Raw genomic sequence first — 27,038 nt, 5'->3', positions numbered from 1 at the left:
ATAATTTTAGTGCTTTTCTAGTTGTGAGGAGATGTAAGTTGCTTCTTCTGAAACTATCTTCCTGAGGCCTGTTCTACCAGTTTTTCCCAGAGCACAGAGGGCCTCATTCTTGATCTCCACCCTGAGCTCCTTTCAGGGTGTGTTGAAGGTCAGTGGCTGCAGCAGTCTGTGATTTAATCCTTATGGAGGCAGATGGCAAGTGCCAATTTTTAGTTGGCAAAACGTTGCAAAGAAGAAAAGAATAGTTATTTAGATGAGCTATTTGAAGGTAATTCCTTATGAAAACACTGTCATCCAGTTGAGTAATCTGGAACCTGTGTATTTTTTTTCTTTTTTGTGAGATGGAGTTATCAGAATTGAAATGGAACCACAGCATTTTGGGTGGTAGACAGTTTTAGTTCAGAGAACCAGGACACTGGGTAGGATGTGTCTGTTTCTTGGCACTGCTTTCATTTAACAGATCTTTCTATGATCTTAAGAGCCCAGCCAGGGCTCTGTTTGAGTCCTTAAGTCAGGGATCCCGTGTTCTGAGTAAGGCTGTGTCAGCCACATCATCTTCCTGGTACAGTTCATTTTTGGCTTTTGCGGGGAGTCTTTGGCTTAGTAATGATGTTCTTATTCTTTTTGCACATTATAACCTGAAGAGAGCTTTACCTAAGAATAACAGTAAAAGAAGTAGTCCTAACTTATTTTATATGCAAAACACTCTTGGCTTTAGAAATATGTCAGCTATGTTTATTCCAATGTTTGAAAATCCTGAGGTACCTAGAAACTGAAAGAACAGAACGTACACCCAGAACTAAAACAAGTGACTTGGTGTAATGTAGATCTGGTCTTTGAAGATTGTGTAGTTGTGGTTTAAAGTTACTGATGTTCCTGTTCTTATTTTACTTTTGAATTTCACAAGAAATATCAAGTGTTGGTTTTATACCATGGCTGAATAGTCTTTGCATTTTGTTCATGGAACAAAAACATTTTGCAGTATGTTGATAAATGATTTTAGTTCACATAATGTTCAAAGAAATTGGATTTAGCATTAATAAATAATAAGCTTCATAAAACTTAACAGTGTTTGGCATCAAGGAGTTGTAACCTGGTGGCAGGCATTGAAACCATGCATGTTTTCCAATTGTAATTTGGTTCTTTTTGCAAAAAGATTTTTTAAAAAGGAAGAAACAGCTAGCTTGTATTCCATCCTCTCCATTATGACCTCTAAAGGTTTCTGTACTCAAAGTTGTGATGTTAAATTTGACGTCCTGGTCCCTAGTACAGAAATATTTGTATTGCTCTAGGCGGTTTCTTAGATTTGGAAAATAAAATAAATGAAGGTGTTGAATTTGCCTCTAGGACCAGACCTGGCATATCAGGGTTTAATGGATAGGAAATCTGACTAGGCATCTCTACAGTCTTATTACCAGAACTCTTGTATTTTTCAGAGCTTAATGTAGGCCAATGATGGGCAGTTTTATCTGGTACCTAACTCACAAGGAGTTATAGGATGGCAGCAGAAACAGTGACGAAAATATAGGTTGGGAGTTGTCATAACTGGGATTCAGTCTAACCTTTACTGTAAACTAACCTTTGACCTCAGCTTGATCTGTGAAATGGGTAAACTATGCTCACGCATGAAGTAATACTGAAGTATTACAATAAGAGCATGTACTTCCTAAGGGTATTGTGATAATTAAAAGTACCTGCCTGTCACAGTGCCTGACACATAGTAGGCCCGTGATAAGTGTCAGGTTCCTTTAGCAGTGAGATACCTTTGCCCTTCACCGAGCTATTTTTACCTGTGAATGAAGTGTTCTACAAAGATGCTTCTGTTTTCCAGGCTGTGCGTTGTGATCTGACAGAACACTTGCTTGTTCCTGACAGAATCCTTAGGGACTTCTTTCCTCCATCTGACATAATCCTCTGAGGGAGCACTGTCTAACAGAACTTTCTGTGATGAAGCGCATCTTCTGTGTCTGTGCTGTTCACTATGGCAGCTACTAGTCATGTGTAGCTGTTGAGTGCTTGAATTATGCATTGTGGCTGAAGAACTGAATTTTTAATTAAATTTCAATTTAAGTAACCAAGTATGATTAGTGGCTGCCTATTAAACAGCTCAGCTATAGGGCTTAATTCCTTAGGTCTGATCTCCTAATTCTTAGTGAAATCTAAATTATCTGATAATATAGGCTATGTGCAGGAAAACACAAAGAATTTTAAATGAATAACCTTCATTATAAATTGTTGTAAGTCAGCAGAACATCTGATTCGTACTTGAGTGATATCCCATTATGTGGACTCTTTACCACTTGTCTTTTTCTAGCTCAGAAAATCATAACACTATTATTTTTCCTTGCATGCTATTTTTTTAAAATATATTAACCTAACAAATTCTTAATTGAGAATCTTACTATTTATCCCTCCAGTAGGTTGATCTATCAACACATATGCAAAAAAACTAGGGATTTCAGAAGCATAGTTTTGATATATTTTTATTGCTTTGCAAATTAATAAGTACTCAGTGGTTTTAGACCTAGGAAGAACTAATGCGACTGAATAAGTTTTTTATAGTTGCTGAAAATGAATAGGTGTTTTTCAATATCCGATTGTTATATAGTTGTGGGTTTTTTTTTTTTTTTTTAAGAGATGTCTTTGTCTTTTGATGATGTTAGAAAACAAATTCATAAGAAATGTTATATTCTAATTGACAGCATCTTGGGAATTCCCTGGAGGTCCAGTGGTTGGTTTCATTGCAGGGGCCTGGATTCAGTCCTTGGTCAAGGAACTAAAATCCTGTAAGCTCTACAGCACACACACACACACACCCCAACACTACACCACCCTCCCCAAAAAAGAAATGGACATCATCTTCAAAAAGCAATGTGGCTGATGTTGTTGGCTAGGAAACTATGGTAAAGGTATAAATGCTGTGTCTTTAGAAAGATTTTCCAAGAGGTAACATTTTCTTTTTTGCTTCTAGAGTGTTTCTGTGAATGTCAGCAATCTTGAGTCCCCTATAAATTCAGCCTCTGTTTTAAATGTATCCTAGCCCTTTGGAGCTATTGGAGAAGGCAATGGCAACCCACTCCAGTGTTCTTGCTTGGAGAACCCCAGGGATGGGGGAGCCTGGTGGGCTGACATCTGTGGAGTCGCACATAGTTGGACACGACTGAAGTGACTTAGCAGCAGCAGCCCTTTGGAGCTACCCAAAGTATCACCTCAAATGGGGCTGTCCTCTTCCTCTGCCATTTTCCTGGCATACTAGTGGGCCATACTAGTGAAAGACAGAAGACTAAATGGATTGAAGTCGAGCTCGGAGATGCTACTTATGTTGTACAAGGTCCTTCTCTCCTTGCCTGTGTCATTTCAGCACTTTTATCAGTGACTTGGATTAATGCCTTACCTGCCGAATTGGCTGATGGTGATGTAGTTTTGACATTGCATGACATATTTCAAATACAGAAGATTCTTTATAATCTGAAATGATGGGTTGAAATTAGCCAGATAAATTTTCAAAAGAATAAAACACTCAATTCCTATATGAGATTCAAATCACAACTATAAGAGTACACAGAGAAGTGAAGAGCATGACTTATTGCCAGGGTATGTATAAAGAAGACTAAAGAGTTTAAGATGATTGTAACTCAGTACTAATTGGTAGTAAAATGTTTTGACAAAGGAGCTGCTGTGAACCTTGTTCGTTAATGGAAGCATAATTGGCCAGAATAAAAGAAAGATATTGTTCCTTTATTCTGCAGCAGATATTTATTGAGTGAGGGCCTGGCACATTCTGGGCAGACCTGGATATTTATATTTGGCTCTCGAGTTTGAGAACTTTGAGCAGTGGGAGAAAAAGTTGAAGGAATTTAAAAATCTTAGTTGGAAGGGCAAGGGGTGCAGAATGGTGATTGGCCTGGAACATAAAATAGTGATAAGTTGCCAGTGATGGCAGGTTGTCACTTACAGAGAGGAAGGATTTGACTTCAGTGTGAGTTTTGGGAGGGTAGATGTCAGACCAGAGGATAGGTGGTACAGAAACTTTGGAGCCAGTAGAAGGAAGAACTTTTGTGGTGTCAGAACTCCCATTTAACAACACAGTGGAACTGTGTTGAGTTGCTAAAGTCTGATAACCCCAAAGGCATGTCATTTAAAGATTTAAACTTTAGGTATATGGTTAGATTAAATGGCCTATACTGTGCTTCCAAAAATAGAACATGTTGCTTCTTTTAATGATTCTTCAGCACTCAGTGGAGAAGAAAAAGTATTCAGAAGCATTGCAAGCAGTTTTGGGAAAGCCTGTTCACATCCACACTTTTCAGTAACCTGTGGTTTGCTTCCATGCCTGCCCACTGTTAAATCTAATGCTGTATTTACAGTTGAATAGTTAGGAGGGAAGAGAATCCATATCTTTTTATTTCTTTGCTTGTCCAACCATTATACCTTTTCTAGTCCTGGAGATAACAACCTGTGTGTGTGTGTGTGTGAGAGAGAGAGAGAGACAGACAGACAGACAGACAGACAGACAGACTGAGAGATGTTGTGGGTTTTTTTAAAGGAAGAAACAAGTTCCAAATAGCCTGTCATAGTGAAAATCTTAGTGCAGTAAAGCTGAGTAAGTGTAGGCCTGTTAAATGTACCAGGGATTAAAAAAAATAGTATGAACAATTTTCAGTAGCTCTGAAGGAAATAGAGAATTAAGAGTCTTGTAGGAAGAATAAATCTGTTTTCCTGAGTGATATACATGAGTTTTCATGAAGTGATTGATGGGGTGTTTTTCTTACCAGTAATCAATTATGATTGATGTGCTACCCATTAGTGTAGTTGGATAAATGTCCTGGCACATGCCTTCAGCTTTTGAAAAGAATTCTTCTGACTGACATATCACATGTTTGAAATTACAAAGGATATTCCACTTCATGAGAGGTAGAGTGTGTAACAGTTACAAGTACAGGCTCAGAACCTGAATATGTTTAAATTATATATGGGAGACCTTAACGGTGATACTAATCTCCCCATCCCCCTCAATTTCCTCATATATCTATCTAATACTGGTGTTAATAATAGTATCTGCCTTAGAGATTTGTAGTGAGGATTAACTTAATATATATGTAGTGTTGAGAGTGGTACCTGGTAACTGAAAGTGTTATATGAATCTTTATTGTTGTTATTTAGTGTGCACGTTTAATACATTTTTTAGTTTCAAAGCTGAAGTCTTAGTTTATTTAAAAAAAGTATATTGTATGTCCACATAACCACAAATTTAGTGTTTTACTGGCTCCAGGCATATGTTATTAAGAGTATCATTAGAAACATTTGTTTGTTTCTCTTTCAAAACAGCTAAAGCAAACAGTCTTATCCTGTTCAGAAATCTGCTTGAGTAAAATGTAATCTCAATTATTCTAGACAGGATGGTTAAAAATTCCAGCAGAACAGTTAGAAGATAGTGTTGAGGAAAGTGGTTATGGGAAAACTGAACCCATATCTGTTTTTCTTGTTCTGCATAAGTTAATGGAATAGTTTCCTTTTTCTCTCTACCCCCCTCACCTCCCCTTAACACCATGTGTCTTCAAAGGCAATAAGTACTTTGACAAAATTAGTTGGTAATAACCACAGTGGATCGTCACGTGTGTCCGTTTAATCCTCTCCTTGTCTTGGCTGCCCTCTAGAGTTCATGGAAGGGAATCTTACAGAATTAATCGTATCCAGTGTGCCTGACGTCTAGGAGTGCTCGATCAGTTGAGCCAGATGAATGACCCTGCTCTCCCTGAGTCTTGTAAGAGCTTTGTGGCTCCTGATACATATACTGCGTTCCAGAAAACACTCAAGTTCACATATGTTGATGAAAAATAGATTCTGTCTGCTGTGTAATTAAGAGAAGTGGAGTCTAGCGTGGAAAGTTTACTAGTCCAGTGTTCCTGGTTGCAGCTGACAGGAACTCTTGTGTCTGTCACCAAAACTGTGTCAGTAAAGACAATTTGAAGACCATTTTCTGTAACCCCGCCCAGGCTCCTCCTGTATCATCACCCTTGCCTCTCGAATTTCCTTCTCCTCTTCCCCAGCTGCCCTCTGGTTTTCCCCGTTAGCTTCACTTTCCTGCTGTGCGTCCCTGTCTGTTGCTTTTCAGTGCCTTGTTCTTTTTAGGGTTTTCTTTGCCCTGGGGTATGAGGGATGAATGGGGACGAGCCTTGGGCACTGGATCCCAGGTCTTCCAATTCAACACAAGAAGAAAAGTCACTTCCTAACACCTGTGGGTAGCTTGATATTCAAGAGTAGGACATGATAAAACCTGAGAGGGCCAAAAGGTCAAACTTGCCTTTATTAGGACCAGTAGCAGCACTCACATCTGGAATCATCAGACAACTTGGGAGACTCTGGAGCTGGACAGCATTTTTAGACTACTACTATATTTCCCCTTTTAAACCTGTAGGTGGCCTCTTACATACGTAGTTAGTTGAAAAGAGCAAGTTTCTGTCATTGTTACTAGCAAGTCTGGTAAAAGTTGACAAGTTTAGGTGTTTCTTAGGACTTTCGCAAACTTGAGAGTAACCAAATGGCACTCCTACTGTTAATGCTCATCTCCACTCAAGATGAAAAGTAGGTCTTAGCTAAATAACTAATGCTGAATCGTATCGTGGGCGTCCATGAGAGCCAGGAATAGGCCTCAGTAGTTCAGCTGTGCTTGTCCACTGAGCAGACATTTCCTTCCAAGCTGTTAAGACTTGTGGCTATACTGTTAGAATATTTTTGCCTCCGGATTTATTTACTTTGATTAAATGTCATTCGATTCTTTAGTTCCATGTGCCCTTGAATTCTTACGTGGAGAACTGTCATTCTGATTTTCTAATCTTCTTTCTTCTCCTGTTATTACTGAATAGAAAGGTGTTTTTGTTGAGCTGCATGCTATGTCCTGCCCCTTCCTACTGATCTATAAGCTTTTCCATTGGCTTTCTTTCTGTTTCCTGCTGCTTTCTTGCTTCATAATTGAAGGGAGGATTCAGACCCATCCAGGTAACAAACTACTGGTTCTGCATGGCCTCCTTATTTCTCTATTCCCTTATTGTTGTTATAAGAGTGAGATTGATTGTTTGCTGATGAATACGTGCGTTCACAGTGGGAATTTCCTATTGGTATATTGTTTCAAGGCTTTTAAGCCCGCAGTGAGAACCATAAATAACCACAAGTACTGATTGCCATTTGAAAGTTCCTTCCAGACCATTCTCAAGCCTGTCTAGATTTTGTACTTTTATCTCAAGCTATTTGAGAAGCAAAACTGGGTTCAGTTCCGTATGAGATTGCCACTGTTTTCGAAATGAAGGCTTTTCCTTTTCTGTGTCAATTAGCATGTGACACCCTCACAGATAATGTTAATTTAATTTGACCTCAATAAACTGAGATGAAGATTTTAATGTCCAGACAGATTTGAGTTGTTGCTGTTATTCTAAATACTTTATAAATGACTTGACTGGTATCTTTTTAGGGGGCTACTTTAGCTTTTAGTAAGTTGATAATGAGCCATCAACTCTTCATGAAAGCAGGAATGCTTTTATATAATACAGCAGAACAACTTTTAGAGAGATACGAACTACCACTTTTGTTATATTTTACCACACGTTTTAACATTAATCATTTATGGTATAGAACTTTTAAATTAGTTGAGACCTCATTTTAAAAGTGAAACTGCTCTGCTGTTTTTAAATGAGTGACAACGTTGATCAAAACTTGAATTAGTGTGGCTGGGCCTCATGTAGAATGTTTTTTATTGTGTGTGAAATGTTATATTGTATTTCTAATCCAAGTTATTAAGATTTTTATTAGTGGGAAAAAGGAGAAAGCTCACAATAGTAAAATTTATACACTGCCTTTTGTAAAAATAAATAAATATTTTTTTCCTCCCCTCCTCAGTTTTTCCAGAGGCCTCAAATACAGCCTCCTAGAGCTACCATCCCGAACAGCAGTCCTTCCATTCGCCCTGGTGCCCAGACGCCCACTGCAGTGTATCAGGCCAATCAGCACATCATGATGGTTAACCACCTGCCCATGCCCTACCCCGTGCCCCAGGGGCCTCAGTACTGTATACCGCAGGTAAGCGTCTCTCGCAGCGTGGGCATCAGCTCAGATTCTCCCCAAGGGCAGCAGGGAGGATGACTGATGGCATCGGCTTTTAGTGATGCGGGAACTTTTGTGTTGGATATAAGTCTAAGCCATTTGTCATTTTTCATACTATCATGAGGTATTTTTTTCATCTCTTGAAATTTTCTAAGATGATGGAGAAATTGTTTTATATCCTATCTTTCTCCTAGCCCCTTCCCCACAGTCAGTTGCTCTAAAGTTGACTCAGTAACTAGCTGTTCCAGTGATGTTGTTCAATGTCATTGAAAGCTGTCAGCCTGAAATAATTTCTCAGTGAGCTGATATCTGCCTGTTCTTTCATTTGCTATGACTGTACCTGAGGCACACCTTTTTCTTCGTCCTCATTGCATCTTTTTTTAAATTGAAGTATAGCTGATTTACAGTACTGTGTTAGTTTCAGGTGTATAGCAAGTGATTCAATTATACCTATGTATATTCATTTTTTTAATTCCTTTCCATTATAGGTTATTAGGTGCCGAATTTAGTTCCCTGTGCTATACAGTAAATCCTTCTTGTTTATCTACTCATTACATCTTAATGACCAGCAAGCATTTTGAGTGTGTTTAACAAAGTGACTTCACCTCCTTTAAATGATGCTCTCTCTCTCTCACACACACACACCCCTTTATTTTTCCATAGTAAAAGCTGCTTTCATGTTACTTATTCATGTCTGTACTTCCTCTCTTCTAGTACCGTCACAGCGGCCCTCCATATGTTGGACCCCCACAGCAGTACCCGGTTCAGCCACCAGGACCAGGTCCTTTTTATCCTGGGCCAGGACCTGGGGACTTCCCCAGTGCTTATGGTAAGTGTGAAAGTTTGAGCAATTTCTGCTAGTTTGTTGTGCTTATTCCATTTTGTTGTGTAGCAGGACAGTTTAGATAGTGAGATTTGATGGTGTGAAAGTGAAAAAGTGTTAGTGCACAATTGTGTCCAACTCTCTGCGACCCCATGGACTGTCTCCTGCCAGACTCCCTGTCCATGGGATTCTCCAGGCCAGAATACTGGAGTGGGTTGCCGTTCCCTTCTCCAGGGGATCTTCCCCACCCAGGGACTGAACCCAGGTCTCCTGCATTGCAGACAGATTCTTTACTATCTATACCACAGGGAAGGATTTTTAAATAAAATGTTGCAAACAGTTCTGACCTGAAAGCTTTTTTTAAAGAGAGTGACTTCTAAGGAAGGAGTATTAGAGAAATGTATTTAGTTAATGACACCTTCTGAAGGAGCTGCTGCTGCTAAGTCACTTAAGTCGTGTCTGACTCTGGGTGACCCCATAGACGGCAGCCCACCAGGCTCCCCCGTCCCTGGGATTCTCCAGGCAAGAACACTGGAGTGGGTTGCCATTTCCTTCTCCAATGTGTGAAAGTGAAAAGTGAAAGTGAAGTCGCTCAGTCAGTCCATGGGGTTGACTCTTAGCAACCCCATGGACTGCAGCCTACCAGGCTCCTCCATTCATGGGATTTTCCAGGCAAGAGTACTGGAGTGGGGTGCCATTGCCTTCTCCGTCTGAAGGAGCTAGTAATCCTGAAAGAGCCCATGTCTCAATCTAATGTCTCCTACCAGCTCATCATTACCTAGATTTTTACTGTCTTTTTGCTAAATGCATAAATATACCTTATCTCCTTTTCATGATTTCTTTTTTCCTAAGCATTTACCATCATTTACCAAAGCATTTGCTAATGTTTTCCCACTGGAATGTGATACTCATGAAGGCAGGGAATTTTATTTGTTTTGTTTACCGCTATATCCCTAGTACCTCAAGGACAGTGACTGGTAGGCACTTAGAGAATATACCTGGGATGACTGAATTTAACGCAGAATACCTGTGATTCCTTTTCTGCAGAATTTTGGTAATATCTGTGTCATGGGGAGGTTTTGAGAATTAGTTAAATGAAAATGCCTTGAAAAACTACAAGTACTTTTAATGTACAAAAGCAAGCACCATGCTTATACTTGGTGTGTGAGCCAATACTAAACCAAGGAGTAATAAAAATTACATATTTTATTTGGTAAGCATCTACGACATCCTACACTTGTTTTATTCCATAGAAAGCCAATTTTAAGGGATAAAATCAGTGACTACTAGAAAAATTCAACTTTAAGAATCAGTAAACATCAGTCTTCTCCGTTACAGTAAGGAAGGAAATATTAAAATTTTAGCTTGTTCTTTTAAGATGGTTATCTACCATAGAAAAATATGTACCCTCTAACTGGGATTAGTTCCTCAGTTAAAAACCTTTATAGAATAATCTATGGGTATTAGAATAACCCAAGGAGATTTCCCCTAGGTTTTCAGGTGAAATAGGCAAAGCAACCAAGTGTGTTTACCTAGCTTTACTTCTTTTAGAAAAGGAGAACCTTCCTTTTACTTTGAAACTGCTGTTTCAAAATGGTATACTTTATAACTTCATTATATGTCTCAGATATATGTGCTTATTTAACACAGCTTTATTAAGTGGTATTTTCACTAAGAAATACTTGATGTTTTCAGAATAATGAACATATTCACATATACATTTTAAAGGAAAATTATATGTATACATTACTCAGCTTTGACATAGAATATTGCTGGCACTGTGTAGGTACTTGTGCACCCCTTGAACTTAAATTTTAAGACAGTTTCACACAAGTCTAGTGTCTCTGTAGTTGTACACTTTGTACTTGCTCTGAAAATTATGTTGAAGTGTAAAATTGGCTGTTATCTTGAATTTATTGAAGAGAAAAACTTCAAGATGAGATTCTCTTTCACAGTAGACATGCTAAAATTAATAGTATTTCTTCTTTAACTTCATGTTGCAAAAGTAATGCAGTTATATCTTTGAATTTATAGAATCATTTTGAAAAGTATCTCACTGAACTTTAGTCTAGTGTTTATTTACTGATCATATAAATGACTTTCTGATTCACAGCATTTCATCATTATTATAAGTCTGTGCTCTTAATACTACTGCTACAGTATATATGGAAACAATATAGATGAGTTTAACAATAGGGAAATATTTTAATGATATGTATATACAGTATTACAACATTTTGGTTTTATTTATTTCTATTATGTATAAACCATATTTATTTTTTTCAAATGCAATATATTGAGGTGTAATTATATTTCAGATATTGTTAATGTCTGTTCCTTTTGATAGATAATCTTTTTTCCCAGGAAATTCTTACTTAGATCTAATAAGACATTGAGTAGGTAGTTTATCACCTAGATTAAAACACTATTTCCCTAGTTTGCTTAAGATTAGAAAGACGATTTAAAAGTTTTTCATTATGAAAGTAACCAATGATGAAAAGTACAAATAATATCAAACATAAAAAGTTGAAATAGTCAGCTGCTCTCCCTCCCTACTCCCTAAAGAAATAATGATTTAACAGACTGATATATATTTTTTCATTTGTTTTAAATAATTTTAGTGCAAGTGGACATAGACTATTTTTAATGTTCTAAAACTTTCTGATCCCCCCCCCCTCATCTCACAGTGTATTCGTGGATATCTCTTCATTTCATCACCTTTAGAATTTCAAGCTACATTTATTCTGTTTTAAGAATAAATCATAATTAATCTTCTCTCTGATAGAACTTTAGGTTCTTTTTTTGTCATTTGGGCAGACGTTTTCATTTAAAAACCTGTCAGTAGTCAATATGCTTTTATCAGAACCAAAAGTTGTAATCTAATGGTTCCCATCAATTATTGGTCTTTCTGCTATACTGCTTTATGTCAACTGTCATGGTCTTATGGTCCTGAAGCCATAAGCATTCCCTTCTATTTCCTCTTTTTAGAATCTCCCCTTCTCTCATCTTTCCACTCCTGTTTCTTAATTCGTCTCTGATTCTGGTGCCTCCCTTTTTCATTGGGTAAATGTGGGTGTAGGGACAGGATCCTAGTTCTATATTCCAAAGCCAAGAGTCCTCTCTTCTAGTGCAGAGGACCTTCTTTTATCTGAACTGGCTAGGAATGAATCTAAGACTTGTTCACGCTTGCCCTTCTGCTGGAGTTTGTGAGTTGAGTGGACCATGCCCACTCTGGGGTGGACGCACCCCAGAGTTCTTAGTTCTTCATCCGTAATGTTGGAGTTCACTCCATCATACTAACAGTTTACCCCCTGCTTGGTTTAAACCTTGAATGGTGATTCTCAAAAATATTAGCTACATTGAATTTCAGTAACTAAGATCATAGAGTTTTGTATAATTTTTGCAGTGTTTTTGCAGTGTTTCTACATTGTTGAGGGAAAAATAACTAATGAGTAGTATTTGCTCAGTGTCACTTTTCAATTTTTCTCTTGTCAGTGTTTTTTAAATACTCTGATACCTGTTATGTCAGAAAAATACCTCATGGAGACAAATTATTTCCAGGCCAACCCTAGCTGGTGATTGCCCAAAGTGAAAAATACACTTTTGGGAGCAAAAGGATGTGGTTAATGGTGGGAGTGATGTTGAGAAAGAAAAAAAGGGTTGAGAATTTGCATGGTAGATGGCCCCATTCTCTCTTTAAACTGGTATGCTCTCCTTCCTTCTCACTCTGTCATGTTATTTCCTTTTCCTTCTGTCATCTTTCTACTCTTTTCCTGAGTCTCTATGGGGGCATGGGCACCTGGTTTAGTTCTTAAGAGCTGAGGGAGTCATTGTTCTGCATGGTGTGTGTAGTTGGGTAACCTTTGGCATCAAATTCAGTTTGATTGTGCTTTTGCAAAGCAGCAATGCTGTGTTCAGTGATGCGGTTATATACCACATTACTATTATGATGGGTACAGTACAGGATACATTGATTTTATGTGCCAACCTGCGTATTTAACCACTATATTTTCTTTGTTTCTATGGACAATTGAAGATTTTTGAAAGGTTTTGGAAGACCTGCAATATGTAAGACATTTGGGCTAGGTATTTTCTGGAATGTAGATGTTGAGGTATTATTCCCCCTGCCTTTCAGAGTTTAATTTGTGTGGTGTTTACTTCCCTGGCGGCTCAGACGGTAAAGCGTCTGCCTACAAGGCAGGAGAACTGGGTTCAGTCCCTGGGTTGGGAAGATCTCCTGGAGAAGGAAATGGCAACCCACTCCAGTATTCTTACCTGGTAAATCCCATAGACGGAGGAGCCTGGTGGGCTACAGTCCATGGGGGTCACAAAGAGTTGGATACGACTGAGCTACTTCACTTTCACTTTATGCTTGGGGTTTTGCCAATGAGAACAAGTCTGATTTTTCCCCCAGCCCTTTCAGTATCCTGGGCAAGTGAAATAAATAGAAAGTAAAATAAAGGAAGAAACATACATGACTATTACATTTAAAATTTTGCCAAAAAGACTTTTAAATAAAAGTGCCGTTTATTGGGTAGGAAGCCTGCTTTAATAACAAAGGAATAGGACTGAAATAATTTTAAGACAGGAACAATCCTTTCCAATTGTGTCCAGGTTGGCAAGCCTATAATTATATGTGTGTGTATTTTGTGGTTATTATTTTATAACTTTTGTATAGACCGGAGTTTGGAGAACCACTGATAGAATAAGAGTCAGCAAGCTTTTTCTCTAAAGGGCTGTGTATAGTAAATAGGTTAGGCTTTGCAGATCTGTTGCAACCATTCAACTCTTCCAGAGTAGTGGGAAACCAGTCATAGAGAGTAAAGTGTTGTCTGTAGGTACCTTTCCATAATACTTTATTTGCAAAATAAATGGTATTCAGCTGGATTTGGACCTACTGATCCAGACAAATTATCTCCTTCCATGAATAAGAGGTCCAGAAACATTAAGTAATTTGCCTGATATGTGCATGCAAAAGTGATTTACATTTATAATAGAATAGATAAATGTTTTTTAAATGTCTTTGACTGTGTAAGAAGTTGGATTAGGTTATAAAAGAAAGCTGTTGTCTGATAGGGCAGAAGGCCTGCTCTGCTGGGGTCTACAGTTGATTAACTGTTTTACTAATTCAGTGTTTAACCACCCCAATGTTGAGACCATCCTATTCTCTCAGGTTTATTCAGCTGGTATTTATTATACATATATTGTACATCAGCCTCTGCCCCAGTCGTGTTGACTCAAAAATATTTCATTAGAAGAATCTGATTTTTTTAAGGGCTGTTTCACCTTTTAGATCTTATTTCACTTAGCTTAAAAAATATGGCAGGGTGAGCAAATTGTATTGCTTGGGTAACAGCTTTTGAAACCAATTTTAGGGTGGTGTTTTCTGAGTTTGGGAGCTAGTGACATAATGTGGTAGCATAGAATTACTTATTTGAGTTCTACTTTGATAGTTCTTTGCTCAGTACTAGAGGATGGCTAAAGTGATTTTTGTCTTTTAACCTATTCAGAGGGCTTCCCTGGTGGCTCAAGACTGTCAAGAATCTGCCTACAATACAGGAGACCCAGGTTCAGTCTCTGGGTTGGGAAGATCTCCTGGAGAAGGAAATGGCAACCCACTCCAGTCTTCTTGCCTTGAGAATTCCATGGACAGAGGAGCCTGATGGGTTGCAATCCATGGGGTTGCAGAGTCGGGCATGACTGAGCAACTAACACATCCATACACATAACCTATTCAAATCCTAGTCATGCTATTATTAAGATCAGCCCTGTTTAGTTCTTTTCCAAATCTGATTCTCAAAACTGGATTGATACCTGCAGAATTCTGATACTGAAAATCATAGTGCCTCCAAGAATTTTCCACTTGAAGATTATTATGATAATGGTGGGATGGTGATGTCTTCGATAATGACAGTGATAATAGAGCTACATTATTTGACTTTTTACTAAAGTGCCAAGTATTTTTATAGTATTAACCACCTTAATACACATTTATCCTTGTTACTTTGGCTGCTATCCGTCTCTCCCACTAAAGGCCAGCCGTCCCTGACGCACCCATCGTTCATGAATGTGCTCATTTAAGGCTGATTACTCTGCAGTTCTCCTCTGTCTTTCCTGTTAATAATGTCATTTTCTTCTCCCTCTGCTGGATTAGTTCCATCAGCATACAGGTATACTGTTTCACTCCCATCTTTTCTTAAAAAAAGATTAGTTTTACTTCATATTTTTGTCCATCCATAGCCCATTTTTCTACTTCCTTTTAAAGCTTTTAAGAAAAAGAGCTGTCTATATTGTCTTCATTTTCTTTCATCTCATTCATTACCAAACCCACCCTAATGAGGATGCACACTTCACCCCAGTCTAAACAGCTTTCGTCAAGGTCACCAGTGAATTTCATTATGCTAAACCTTACCTGACATCCCAGTACCATTTGACATAGTTCAGCACTCTGCCTATTCTTAGATGGTTTTCTTCACTTCAGCCGCTGCCTTGGTTTTCTGTTTCACTTCCTTTGCCAGATTTTCTTTATATCTTTGGCCTCTAATCAACATAAAGTGACTTGGTAATTTCGCGATGGTTCAGTGGTGAGGACTCTGTACTTTCCGCGATGGTTCAGTGGTGAGGACTCTGTACTTTCACTGCCATGGGCCCAGGTTCAATCCCTGATCAGGGAACTAAGATCCCACAAGGCATGTAACACAGCCAAAAAAAGAAAAAGGCACTACTTTAAAAAATAAATAACATAAAGTGCTTCAAAGTTTAGTCCTTGGGCTTCTTTTCTGTTTGTACTCATTTCCTGGGTTACCCAGTGTCATGGTTTAAATATTGTCCATGTAGTCTAATTCCAAAATGGATACCTATTCTCTGGCTCCATCCAGATTTGAGCCTCTTTTTGTATATATCTTGGTTTGAAAGTCTGATAAGAATCTAAAAACTTTTCATGTCCTGAATTGAACTCTTGGTTTTTCTTCCCTAAAGTCTTACTTTTCCTCATCCCAGTAAATAAATCACACAATAAATAGAACCTCACTCTTCTATTTGCTCAAACAAAAGACCTTGAGGATTTTCCTTGACAGTTCTTTCTGTCATACTCTCATCTCAACCATTAGCAAGTCTGTAGGCTCTGTCTTCAAAAATATCCAGTATCTGACCCCTTCTTACCATCTCTACTATAAGTACTCTGGTTCAGTAGCAATTTAATAATAGTCAAAGTTTTGACAAAAGTCTACAAGCAATAAATGCTGGAGAGGGTGTGGAGAAAAGGGAACCCTCTTACACTGTTGGTGGGAATGCAACTAGTACAGCCATTATGGAAAACAGTGTGGAGATTTCTTAAAAAACTGGAAATAGAACTGCCATATGACCCAGCAATACCACTTCTGGGCATACACACTGAGAAATCCAGATCTGAAAGAGACACGTGCACCCCAATGTTCATCGCAGCACTGTTTATAATAGCCAGGACATGGAAGCAACCTAGATGCCCATCAGCAGATGAATGGATAAGGAAGCTGTGGTACATATACACCATGGAATATTACTCAGCCGTTAAAAAGAATTCATTTGAATCAGTTCTAATGAGATGGATGAAACTGGAGCCCATTATACAGAGTGAGGTGATTCAGAAACATAAAGAACATTACAGTATACTAACACATATATACGGAATTTAGAAAGATGGTAACGATGGCCCTATATGCAGGGCAGAAGAAGAGACGCAGAAGTACAGAACAGACTTTTGAACTCTGTGGGAGAAGGGGAGGGTGGGATGTTTCGAAAGAACAGCATGTATATTATCTGTGGTGAAACAGACCACCAGCCCAGGTGAGAGGCATGAGTCAAGTGCTCGGGCCTGTTGGGCTGGGAAGATTCAGAGGAATCGGGTGGAGAGGGTGGTGGGATGGGAGACCGGGATGGGGAATTCGTGTAACTCTATGGCTGATTCATATCAATGTATGACAAAACCCACTGAAAAATAAAAAATTAAAAAAAAAAAAAAAAAAAAAGTTTTGAAAGCTAAAAAGGATTCATTGAGGTGGGTGGTTGGAAGAAGTTAATTTCAGGCAGAAGGCCAGTGTACTCATGACAGTGAAGTCGCTCAGTTGTGTCTGACTCTGCGATCCCATAGACTGTAGCCTACCAGACTTCTCCATCCACGGGATTTTCCAGGCAAAAATATTGGAGTGGGTTGCCATTTCCTTCTCCAGGGAATCTTCCCGACCCAGTGATCGAACCCAGGTCTCCTTCCTGCATTACAGTCAGATGCTTTACCCGCTCTGAGCCACAATGTTGAGGAGATTGATGTACTCAAGGGATAGGAATAGGTTGTCCCTGAAGCAAAGGTTGGGGTTTGAGAGTGGTAGAAAATGTGGTTAGAAAGGTGGAACCTGGATACTTAGTGAAAGTGAAAGTTGCCCAGTTGTGTCAGACTGTCTGTGACCCCATGGACTGTAGAGTCCACGGAATTCTCCAGGCCAGAACACTGGCGTGGGTAGTCTTTCCCTTCTCCAGGGGATCTTCCCAGCCCAGGGATTGAACCCAGGTCTCCCACATTGCAGGTGGATTCTTTACCAGCTGAGCTCTAAGGGAAGCCCTGGATACTGAAGTATCTGGACTTTGTCTTTAGGCTGCTTTTTATCTGCCTTCTATAGCCCCAACAATAGGGCATTCTTCAAGCCTTTATGATGGCTCCCTGTGGCAGTGGTTCTCCGCAAGTAGAGAGAAGAATTAGATCTCCCCAGCCTACAAAATGGTGAGATGTATTATCCAGCCCCTGACAAAACCCACATGCAGAACATATTTACACAAACCTTTGTTTGAAAATCACGTTTGGAGGCAGTGAGCTCCGAGAGTAGATTTTTTTTTTTAAGCAGTAATTCTGGTGTCAGTTTGCAGGAGTTGGTTATTTAATTGCCTTTTTCTAGTGGATGCTGAAAAAAAGACATATGATTATGAGTGTTTGGGAATCATTCTTTAACCACTTCAGTAGCTGGAAGGGGTGAGCTGGTGGAATGAGATAAGTGAGAAGGATGCTTGTTTTTTTTTACATTTTTAAAACTAATTGTCTAGATTCACAGTGTCATTACCAGTCTTATAGTGGTTGACAAAGTAACTGAATGATTTCTTTCATTGTTTTCTAATTCTTCAGGAACGCCTTTTTACCCAAGTCAGCCAGTGTACCAGTCAGCACCTATCATAGTGCCTACGCAGCAGCAGCCCCCTCCAGCCAAGAGAGAGAAAAAAACAGTAAGAAATGTTTATTAGTTTTTCTCATTTTAAAATTGAATGTCCATTTTCTATCAAGTAAGTTTACCTACAGCTGTAATAATTACTCATCTCAGTTCACAAATGAGGGTAATTTTTGTTCCTCCCTTATATCCTCACCACTGCACCTGGAGGACTTGTATGAGCCTGTACGAGGTGTTGCAGGTACCCTGTGCTTAATATCAGTTATCAACATGCGCTAAGCTAGCTATGCTGACTGCCATCCAGCTCTAGAACGGGGAAGGTTTAGCCTTCTAAGGTCTTACTAAGTGAGAGGAATTTGAGCTGAGTTTTCACATCCATATTGTCTTTTAACCTTAGCCCTAATCAGCTGTATATTCAAATATGAATTGACAGGGGAAAAATAGCACAAGAGAAAATAGAGTACTAAGGACAATGAGGAAAATCTTTCTGATGGAGCGGATTTAAGAAAGAAAGCAGAATTTAGAAAATGTGTTGTAATTGTTTTTAATAAATTTAACAGAAGCTTTGCCTCTGTTCATTCAGTCAGGCCCAAGGGAATTAGGGTACAGTAATATGAACTATGCACTGCAGAATATTTTATAGAAAAGTGGCTTGCAATCTTTTAAAACATCAGAACACAAAAAAATGAGTGATACTTATAAGAGTCTCATATTCACACAGATAAAATAGATGTGAGTGACATCTTAAAATTACTCATTTAATAAAAACTAATTAGGTTCGGGTTTTTTTTTATCAGACACGAATTGTTTGTGCACATGTCATAATAAACAACATGCATCTGGACACTACAGGTGAAAAACTATGCTTTGGAAATGTTGAAACAGCATGGTAAATGTTGGACTTGAACATTCTTAGAACACAGAAGAGTTAATTTTAAAAAACAATGAAAACAGAAGACAGTGTTAATATATGTTACTGAAGAAGAAGGGAGAACAAATAGATTGAAAAATAATACATAAAACTATAATAGAAACAAGATTCTATAACTGATAGTAGAAATCTTAAATCTCTTCCCCAGAAAGCTTCCAGGTTCAGGTGGTTTTATTAGTGAGTTCTTTGAAATTTTGAAGAAGCCTCGGATAGCTTGCTAGGCTCTGGGTTTATTGACAAGCAGAGGAGGGTTTTATGTCTCAGCATTGTCCCAGAACAAAAGGCCTAGACCCAGGTCTTCTATCTTCATATAGTACCTTCTCCACTGTTGTCTGTAAACATAGGCCCTCAAAAAATTACAGAAATACCATCCACATTGTTCTGTATCTTGTATCTTTTCATTTACCAACACATCTTGACAGTCACTTTATATTAGTATGTGTAGAGCAGTCTCATTTTTTCTACTGCTGTTTGTTATTTAATTGTAAGGATGTAATATAAAGTTTTAACTACCATGTTTTTGATCAGCCTTTAAGATTTTTCTGTGTCTTTGCTGGAAAAAAACAGCATTGCATTGAGCATCTTTACATACATATATAAGGTTATCTGCAACATAAACCTCTATTTCTTTGCCCTAGGATATGAATATTTTTCACTTTGCTAGAGAACCATTTAGGCCTTTAAAACTTTAGAGAGTAACTCCCGTATTTTACAACTATTTGATGAACTTTGTCTTACGTTAAGCATTATAAATAAAATCAGTTTGGCATTGCTTAAAAGATAAATGTTAATAGTTTGTCTTTAGACCTAGAAATTCACCCAACTAGGTTTCATGCTAGCTTGTTGTGCTACTTTAGTTCTAGTCACCGCGAATGGCCTAAATTCCTTTGAATGACACCCTGTGGTTCTGTGATTGAAATCAAGTCAGATGTGGTAATTATCAACTTTGATGTTTGACAGGTTTCCCAGTTTGCAGCTTTATACATCATATTCCTATAAATCTACTGTGTAGACACCCATCTGTAAATATGCCATCTTAATTTATAACCTTATAGATAAGAATTCGGGATCCAAACCAGGGAGGTAAAGACATAACAGAGGAGATCATGTCTGGAGGTGGCAGCCGAAATCCTACTCCACCTATAGGGAGACCCACTTCCACACCCACTCCTCCTCAGGTAAGACAGAGCATGCCGTGGTGGGTGATGGTGTGTATCTGTCACTAACCTCTACTGAACTCTTTCTTCTGTAGCCACTTGACTGTACTTTTTTCCTTTCCATCAGTTGTCTCATAGCCTCGAATATCTAACTGATTTTTAAACAGACATGTTTGTTTCTCTTTGTAAACTGTTATAACTTCCAAATTTTTATTGGTAGCATTTCTTTGCATTGTCTGCACACTCAGAGCATAGCTGTGGCCCCTCTTCCTAATTATTGCCTGGCACCAAAAGGAGCTGCGTTCCCATGGAAACCTCATTGCTAAATGAGCATTTTATATTTTCAATATGGAGTCTTAGGAATTAAATGCTACACACTATGATAATACAAGCATTAAATTAGAAAATTTAAACTTCTTCACTGAACAGTTTTGTTTGAGATGATTGCCTGTGTTTTTTCAGAGCATATTTAAATGTCTTACAGGTATACCTCTTACTTTTAAGTCCTACATAAATGAGCTTGAGTGGAGGGTGTCTTCTTTAATTATTTACAAAGGTTTTTAGTAAGTTCTGTCAAACACTTGTTTGTTCCTGTTGCAGAATGTGGTTATCAGTGATCTTCTAAGAGCTCACTTTCCTGCTTTTAAACATCAAGGCATTCCAGGAGGAGCTGGGGTTTAGTAGACTATAACAGAGAATGAATCCCCCCTCCCCCAAGTTTGACAGAATTTTGATTTCATCATTAGTTATCTTAAACTAGGCTAAACCATTCCAAGGAGAAGAGTGATTTCAAATTTTCACAATATCTAAAGTGTGAATACTCAGCATGTAGAACAGACATAACCAACGTTCTTAAGGTCTGGGGATCTGCTTGCTTCTCCCTCTTGTGGTGAGGCTGAATGGTGAGGTACTCCTTAGAGCCCAGTTTACAAACACAAGTGATGTGGATGATCAAATATAAGGCACTTCCCAGTGACAAGATTTTAGTAGTACTGTATAGGTTAAAAATAGTTCTTTAAAAATTGAGCCCACAAATAGATGTTTAAATTTAGAGCCCCTTGAAAATATGTGACTTTTGAATAAGCCTCAAACGTGAGAATTTGTGTAACATGTTTTACTTGGAAACGATGATACTGTCTGGCTGACTTTTATCTTCCATCATCTAGCAAAGTAAAATGTGTAACCACCTAGGAATTGTGATGATTGTTAATAGAACCTTTTACTATACTCTGTTATTTCCCCAGGGATATTCCAAATCTGGAGTGACTGAACAGAGCTTATACTCAGTCTTGTCCCTGGATATGAATGTGGAACAAGCAACATTTGCACATTTAAATTAATCTACTTTATGTGCTCTGTTAGGTAGGAGCATCCTATCGCAAAAATTTAGGATTAATTCATAGGGGCAATTCAATTTTGGTATGTATTTTCCAACCTTAATTAAAATATTGTTGTCAAACTATTTAGTTTAAATTCTCAACTAGAGCGTGTATTTCTACATTTTAATTCCCTGTGAGGTTGGTTTGTTTTTCTTTAGTTTTACGGAGCTTGATCCTACCCTCTGCTGGTTATCTCTCTGTCCTTAGTCATGGGCATCCTTTATCATTCTCCAGGGATTCCAGGCCTGAATATAAATGTATGTGTTTGGATAATCATAAAGCCCACTGAATGTACACTTTTAGTTGATAAAGATCATCAGTCAATTATTCTAATGTCGGTAGTTCTTCCTGAGGTGTAAATCATCATGAAGCATCATTTTTATTTATTTGAAGCATTACTTTATTAGTTTGCATTTAAATACACACTTACCAATCTGCTGCCTTTCCAAATGCATGAAACTCATGGAATGGATAAATAACCTGTTAAGAGACATATGTACTAGAAATGTTTCATTTTCCTCTTAAGAACAGCAAGAGCACAAGCGTGATGATGGCAACTGACACTTGCCTTCATTTTTTAGGAATTCATAGAGTGATACCCAGAGAGTAAGAAGGGATAATCCCCAGTTAAGGGAAGCAGTCATTAATGCCTCGTTGTTACAGCATGTAAAAATGTTGACCTACAGTTTCAAAAGAAGCTAGAAATCTCTGTAAATAATCTGCAAGTTTTAAATGACAACCCAGTTCTACTAATAAATAGCACTATGCCACTGAAATAAACCCTTTAGATTTTGCCTAAAACTGCTTGTTTGTGGCCATGGCCTATTTCTAAATAGATCCTGAATCACTTTCTAGTTAGTTAGATTGCAGATGAGACAACCTGTTTCAGACTTTATGACTGAATAGCAAACACTGTATTGCCTTATGGAGTATCTGCTTTGAGTTACAGTTGCATGTGTTGTGAATAGCAAAGCCCTTTTGCTATGATTGAGGTCATCCCAGTCTCTTTAAGGTAAATAGAGGATACTTGCTGATACTTGATCGATCCTCCTATGAAGGATATACTGAGAAGTATTAAAGCACAAAGGTGACAAGTGGGTCATAGTTACAGCACAAACTCAAATATGTTGGGTCAGAGAAATCCATTGGTGCTGGTTGGTACAGGTGAAATAGCACAGGGCAGGGGCTTTGGGTTAGAATCACGTATACGTGGCTTCAAGCCCTGGTTCCATAGCTTGATTTTGTAACTTTAGCCAAATTACTTATTCTTCTAAAACTTTAGCTCCACATTTTCAAAAATGAGGGAATTAAAGCCTCATCGAGTTATTACAAGTATTAAGTAAATACTTAAAATTGCTTAAGCTCAGAACATAATGAACATTCAACAAATTTTATGTTACTTTTTTTTAATTGAAGTATAACTGCTTTACAGAATTATGTTGGTTTCTGTCATTCATCAACATGAGTCAGTGATAGGCATGCACATGTCCCTTCCCTCTTGAATCTACCCCACCCCCACCCCCACCCCTCTAGGCTGTCAGAGTCCCGGTTTGAGTTCCTGAGTCATACCGCTGATTCCCGCTGGCTTTCTCTTTTACACGTGGTAGTGTATGTGTCCATGCTACGCTCTCCATTCATCCACCCTCTCCTGTGCCCCATGTGTCCCCGAGTCTGCTCTATGCCTATGTTATTAGCATTGCAGTCATTGTTATTTCAGGAGGCACAGAGGGTGACTGGAAGTGTCTTGAAGGCTTCACAGCAGAAATGCCACTTGGTCTGAGTTCCCAGATTGGTATTCACAAAATGGAAAGAGAGAGAAGGGTATATTAGCAGAGTGGCTCTATATGCAAAAAGGCACATGATGATGGGAAATTGAGTGAAGGGAGACTATTATAATTTCTGATGATAAATTAGAAAGTCAGTTGAACGAGAGGAAGTCAGTTAGAGTAATATTCAGCAACTGGTTACTAAGAAAGTAAGGATTATAAAAATGGTGACTGTATAAATTATCATCTAAATTTGGGCAGTTTTAGAAATGAATGGGGATACTGTGAATCTTTTTGCTGGGACACCAGGCATAAGCCAGTATGGTTCAGGTAAACACGTTTCATGGTTCCCCTGGGTGTTAGAAAGAGGGAAGAATCAGGGGTGATTCTTAAAGCTTAGATACTGGGGTTTATAGTAAAATATAACATGGAATAGACATAGGTTTTGAATATGGGGATAATGAGTTTGATTTTGGCAAGCTAGCAAGCTAAGAGGAGTTAATTGAGAGAAACTGTGTTGGAGGTGGAGAATGGAAAGGAGAAACAGGTTTTTGTTGCTTCTGGTTTTGTCCTGAAGAGTAGATTGAATTTAAATATTCCTGCTTCCCAAGTTTTAAAATGATCTGTGGAATAACTCCTTCAGATCTTACATCTCACATGTATTTCTTGTATCCATGTGCCCATTCAGACGATCCTAGATGGATGTCATAGAGTCATAGAGTCCCTGATGCTGGTCTCCACTCTGCCATTGAGATTTATGACTTTGGGTCAGAATGTTAAGTCCTTTAACTGCCTATTTTTTCATCTGCAAAATGAGGGATTATACTAAGTAATCAGTCCTTCAGAGTCTCCCAGCTGTATCCTTTGCTGGTAGCAGTGAGGCACAAGGAACATTTTCATATTAAGAAATGTGCTACTTCCTGAAAGTTGCTTTGGACCCTGTAAAGTAGAAATAAATTCATAGTGTTGTACAGTCAGCCCTCCCTATCCACAGGCTCTTCACCTGCAGATTCAAACAACCAGGGATCAAAAATATTCAGAAAAAAATTGCAGAAAGTTCCAAAAAGCAGAAGGTGAAATTACCATGCACTGTCAAGTATTTAAGTAATATAGAGATGATTTAAAGTATTGTGTTGGCCAAGAAAATTTGTTTTGAATTTTTCCAGGCAGAAAAACCCAAACAAACTTTTTGGCCAACCCAGTATATGGGAGGTTAAATGCAAATACTACACGCTTTCATGCGTCTGAGGATTTTGTTATCCACAGGCTGTCCTAGAACCAGTCTCCCATGGATACTGAGGGCTGAGTGAATAGGCAAGTGTTCCAGAATTGTCTCCTTCCAAAGGGGTGGTGGATTAAAATCACTTAAAATTTTAAAATGAACTATATACTTTGTTTCCTCTCCCTACTCCCTTTTGTTCTTTTCCTTTCTTGTTGTTTTATTAATAAGCAGTACTCTTAAAATGAAGCACAGATATTACTTGGGGGAGAGGTCTGTGTCATAGAGTGTTGGGGTTGATAAAAGATTATTTATTGCTGGCACATATTAGCCTCTCCTGTCTTTTGGGAAAATTAGCAAAGTCAGTAGGTTATTCAGTCTTTTGAAGAGATACCTGGAAGTCATCTGGCCATTTGTTAATAAATTCATTTTTATAGTCTTAGCAATAACAGTTAACCAAAATTAGTTTCTAATGTTTAGATAATAACATTCATTTTGTAAGTACACTAAGTGGGTAAGTTCTTGCATAAAGAATTTGAAGATACCTATATAATGTCAACAAATCCACTCTTAATTTTTAAAATGTCGTTTTGTCATCTCAGGTATGGTGTGGTATGGTACAGTACAGGTGCTCAGTTGTGTCTGACTCTTTGCAGCCCCTTTGGACTTGAGCCCGCCAAGCTCCTCTGTCCATAGGATTTTTCAGGCAAGAATACTGAAGTATGATGAGTACAGTAAAGATCCTGATTATTGAATTAAACCACGTCATTCTTCATCTTTAATAATTTCTCATTAGTCACCTCCTTCGGCTTAAAAAGAGTATTTTTCAGTTACATGGACAGTGTGTGCTCAGTTCTGCCCTCATGTACGCCTCTTTGCGACCCTGTGGACTGCAGCCCACCAGGCTCCTCTGTCCATGAAATTCTCCAGACAAGAATACTGTAGTGGGTTGCCATTTGCTTTCCAGGGAATCCTCCCGACTCAGGGATCAAACCCCAGCCTACTGCCTTGCAGGCAGACTCTTTTATTATCTGAGCCACCAGTGAGGCCCAAATTTTATTTTACATGATTCTTTAATTTTTCTTGAACTGTATTTCTTCATAGGGCTTCACCAAATTTTGTGAAAGCCTTTGTTATTAAGAGTGGTATGACTTTACACCAGATATACTAAATCTGAATCTTGGTTATAAAGAAAATGTACCTTGAATTTCTACATATGTAGGAAAATTCCTGTCCTTTGCCACTTATTACCAGACATTGAGCGGTTGCATTGCATCTCATGGTCATGCAGTAACTATGATGTTTAGTAGGGGATCACAAGAAGTGTTATTAGAGATCTCAGAAAACGATCAAGTTTAATCTTTTGTCTACTACTAATAATGTATTTTCAAAATTACAGTGATTTTGTTTTGTATGTATACAAATTACAAATCTTCATTAGAAAGGAGTAGTAAAGGAAGACATTGTTACCATTAATTTTATTACCAAAGAGTTAGCTGTTAACTTTTGGTTGAATATCCTTTCAGACATCTTTCAGAGTGAGTGTGTATGTGTGTGTATCTCTGCCTACCTACATATCATTGAATATATTTGGGTTTATTCATGACTTTTTCTTTTTGGCTGGTCAGATACTCGTTTTGTGGGATATTAGTTACCTGACCAGGGATCAGACCCAAGCTCATGGCAGTGAAAGTGTTGCATCTTAAACACTGTCTGCCAGGGAAGTCCCTGTGATATTGTAGAAGTACTGTGTTTTCAGCGATCATGCAGAATATTCTTGCTTGATTATAGGTATTATAATTCTTAATGGCTACATGGTATTTCCTTGTTTGGATGTGCCCTAGTTTATTTAATTGATGTGTATTCATATTCTTTCCTGTTTGTGACTAATAATAACTATGCTATGATGAACAACTTTACTTTGGGATTATAGCCTCCAGAAATGTTCCAGGTAATCTCCTAATAGCAATGTAAGAGAATATCCATTTCCTTACATTGTTGACTTATTGCTAGATTTCGAAATAATACCTCATTTAATTTTTATTTATTGATTTGTGGAGTTAAATTTTTTCATGTTCATTGGTTATTTGTGTATGTATGAATTTTATGTTCATGTCTTTTGTACACATTTCTTTTGGAGTGATGATTTTTCTCTTATATATAAGCATTCTTTAAATGTTAAAGAAATCCCTTTGGCATATGTAGTTTTTTTTCTAGTTTGATGATTGTGTTTTAACTTTAATGATGCCTTCTGTTACATAGAAGTTAAAAATCTTTTTTCATCTCTTTGTAAGTTTTTAATTTGTTTGTTAATTGGAGGAAAGTTGCTTTACAGTGTTGTGTTGCTTTTTTCTGAACAACAGTGCGATTCAGCGGTAATCATAAATATATCTCCTCCCTCTTGAGCCTTCCTTCCCTCCCCCATCTGTTCACAGGTTTCTGGTTTTTAATAAGTAACTGATGATTTGAGGCTCAAAC

At 38.1% G+C, this 27,038-nt stretch overlaps 1 protein-coding gene across 15 annotated transcripts in view; it reads left to right on the top strand.

Annotated features, from left to right (window-relative positions):
- The window catches only part of EIF4G3 (eukaryotic translation initiation factor 4 gamma 3), a 340,922-nt gene that overhangs the window by 182,551 nt on the left and 131,333 nt on the right, over window positions 1-27,038 (top strand). For all 15 annotated transcript variants that reach the window (XM_065929977.1, XM_065929979.1, XM_065929983.1 and 12 more), the window contains 4 exons: window positions 7,894-8,073; window positions 8,812-8,926; window positions 18,069-18,166; window positions 20,095-20,217. In XM_065929977.1, coding sequence (XP_065786049.1) covers window positions 7,894-8,073; window positions 8,812-8,926; window positions 18,069-18,166; window positions 20,095-20,217 — 516 coding nt within the window. The remainder of the gene's footprint in view (window positions 1-7,893; window positions 8,074-8,811; window positions 8,927-18,068; window positions 18,167-20,094; window positions 20,218-27,038) is intronic.

The sequence above is a fragment of the Muntiacus reevesi genome, chromosome 3 (genome assembly GCF_963930625.1).
Source record: "Muntiacus reevesi chromosome 3, mMunRee1.1, whole genome shotgun sequence".
Lineage (NCBI taxonomy): Eukaryota > Metazoa > Chordata > Mammalia > Artiodactyla > Cervidae > Muntiacus > Muntiacus reevesi.
The sequence above is the reverse complement of the archived record's forward strand: the minus strand, read 5'-3'. Positions and strand labels throughout refer to the sequence as shown.